This window comes from Lactuca serriola, chromosome 3, assembly GCF_051521515.1.
Source record: "Lactuca serriola cultivar US96UC23 chromosome 3, Lser_US96UC23_V15, whole genome shotgun sequence".
NCBI classification, from domain to species: domain Eukaryota; kingdom Viridiplantae; phylum Streptophyta; class Magnoliopsida; order Asterales; family Asteraceae; genus Lactuca; species Lactuca serriola.
Genome location: NC_136410.1, coordinates 17,912,320 through 17,915,060, shown reverse-complemented (window position 1 = coordinate 17,915,060; position 2,741 = coordinate 17,912,320). Strand labels below are relative to the sequence as shown.

The 2,741-nt window shown below is 38.9% G+C and overlaps 1 protein-coding gene across 1 annotated transcript; it reads right to left on the bottom strand.

The window, feature by feature from the left end:
- Window positions 1–917: 917 nt before the first annotated feature.
- On the bottom strand, window positions 918–1,984 carry LOC145095057 (uncharacterized). The gene is made up of 3 exons (XM_079032998.1): window positions 1,808–1,984; window positions 1,546–1,742; window positions 918–1,350 (listed from the first exon to the last, which is right to left on the bottom strand). The coding sequence occupies exons 1-3, from the start codon at window positions 1,982–1,984 to the stop codon at window positions 918–920; spliced, it is 807 nt and encodes a 268-aa protein (XP_078889124.1).
- Between the last annotated feature and the right edge of the window lie 757 nt (window positions 1,985–2,741).

Here is a 2,741-nt window from a genome sequence, read left to right as displayed (position 1 = left end):
GTCAACCAAACCTTGTTTAAACTTGGACATTTTTAGAAATCGAGTAAGGGTTTCATACCAGGCTCTAGGAGCTTGCTTCAACCCATAGATGGCTTTATCTAAAATATAGCAGTGATCAGGATACTTTTCGTTCACGAAACCTGGTGGTTGCTCAACATATACAGTCCCCTCTAGTTCTCCTTCAGGAATGCACACTTGGCATCCATTTGAAACACTTCAAAGTTTTTGTGTGCAACATATGCCAGAAAGATTCGCACTGATTCTAACCTTGCCAATGGAGCGAAGGTTTCTTCATAGTCTATACATTCTTCCTGACAATATCCTTTCACAACCAACCTCGCTTTATTATGAATCACACTCCCTTCATTGTCCATTTTGTTTCTGAAAACCCATTTTAGGCCAACTACAGATGCATCCTTTGGTGTGGGAATTAATCTCCAAACTCGATTTCGCTCAAACTCATGGAGTTCGTCTTGTATTGCCTGTACCCAATATGAGTGATCGAGTGCAATATTAACCGTTTTCGGTTCTATTTTTGAGACGAATGAGTTAAACATGCAAAATTCTACTTGAGAGAACAGAGCAGTTTGCTTTGCTTTTATTTGAGACCGAGTAAGGACTCCCTCAGATGCTTCACCAATTAATTGAGTTTTTGGATGATCTCTTGTCCATTTTGCGAGAGGAAGGTACTTTGGATCATAGGCTGGATCCAATTCGGCATTGATTTCCTTTTCCAATTATGATTGAAAATCTAAATCATCATTCGTATTTTGATTCTCCCCCTCGAATGATGACACGATTTCAATATCAGGATCAAAATGCTCCCCCTCGAATGAGACATCATGGGTATTTGTTGGTGCTGGATTTTCCTCCTGGAAAGACGAATCAGGGTTATCTGATGTGGATGAACCCTCCCCCTAGAATATATAACTTTCTTTTGGTGGTTCACTTGGACTTGGCTGTTCGGTTGGTTCTTGATGTTCGCTTTCCATTTCTTTTACTGCTTTCTTCAAGTTGTCAGTCTTATTGTCTGGTGCCTTTGTATCAGAATTTATTGCTCTCTCTGTTTCATCAAAGAGCAATATGAATTCTTCAAATAGATTGGAAATTTGGACCGAGACTTGACCTGATGCTAGAAAGATTTCCTCTGTTGGTCCTTTACTGGATTGAAGTTTCTTCACATAATCATCATCAAAGGTGACATAATAGGTTTCTTCAATTTTCTTTGAATGCTTATTCAGAATCCTATATGCCTTTGAAATTAGTAAGTAACCAAGGAAGATCCCTTCATATGCCTTTACATCTAATTTGTTTCGGTTCTCTTTGGAGTTGAAAATCAAGCACCTTGAACTGAACACATGGAAGAACTTGACATTAGGCTTGCGATTATTCAAGATTTCGTATGGAGTGATGGAAAAGCGCTTGTTAAGGAAGGATCGGTTCTAGGTATAGCAAGCAGCTGCTATTGCATTGGCCCAGAAGTACAGAGGTAAGGAAGCGAAGTGAAGCATGGTTCGAGATGTTTCACACAAAGAGCGGTTTTGCCTTTCTACAATGCCGTTCTGTTGTGGAGGGTAGGGAGCTGAGAAATTATGAGTTACTCCCTTATCAACAAGAAATTCTTCGAACTCTTGATTTTTAAATTTCAGCCCGTAGTCACTTCTGATGTTTCTAACCATCTTTCGCAGTTGAAGCTCCACTTGCTTTATAAATGCTTTGAGCTTTGGAGTTGCCTCTGATTTCTGTTTAAGAAAGAAAACCCAAGTGAAACATGAAAAGTCATCTACAATAACCAAGATGTACTTACTACCACCGATGCTTTCGATTTCTGAAGGACCGCACAAGTCGATGTGTAGAAGTTCAAGTGGTTCAATAATCTTTGTGCTAACACGTGTGGGATGACTTTTTCGGCTTTGGTTTCCCATTTCGAATGAAACACACAAGTGCTCCTTATCAAATTTGAGAAGAGGAAGTCCTCGTACATGATCACCGATAACCAACTTATTGATATCCTTAAAGTTGAGATGTGAGAGCCTTTGGTGCTAGAGCGAACTTTCGTTAGAGTGTGCTTTTGACAAAAGACATACAACTGGCTTTCATCGAATTGGGTTAAGATTTAAAGGATACATCTCTCCTTTTTGCTTGGATTTCAACAGGACGGTCTTCATCTTCTTTTTGACAATCTTAGAACCTTCATCATCGAATGAAACTTTCAAGCCAGTTCCTACGACCAGTTGTGAAACGCTAATTAGATTTTGCTGTAATCCTTTAACATAGGCAACCTTCCTGATTGAGAATTCTCCGTTTGTGATCATTCCATAGCCTTTGATAGTGTCAAATGAATTATTACTGTATTTGACACATCCACCATCTTTAAGTGACCGAAACTCCCTTAGCTCTTCCCTCCTTCCTGACATGTGACCTGAGCAACCAATATCAATGTACCATTCATCGTCGAACTGCTCATCACTTATTACCTGCAAAAACTAAGCAGATTTAGGAACCCAAAGTTTCTTGGGTCCTCATGAGCCTTTTACAGGACAGGGAATAGCAACAGAAAGATCAGCCAAATATGTTCTTTTTATTAACATGGTTTCATCTTTTCTTTTGATGGTAAAAACTTTGATTTTATTGTTTTCTTGTTTTGGTTTATCTAAAGCTAACTATTTATTTTTGCTTTGATTCTCATTTAATCTCGTCTTTAGATTCCTTGGGTTAGCTAACGTCTTCTTGGTATGAAC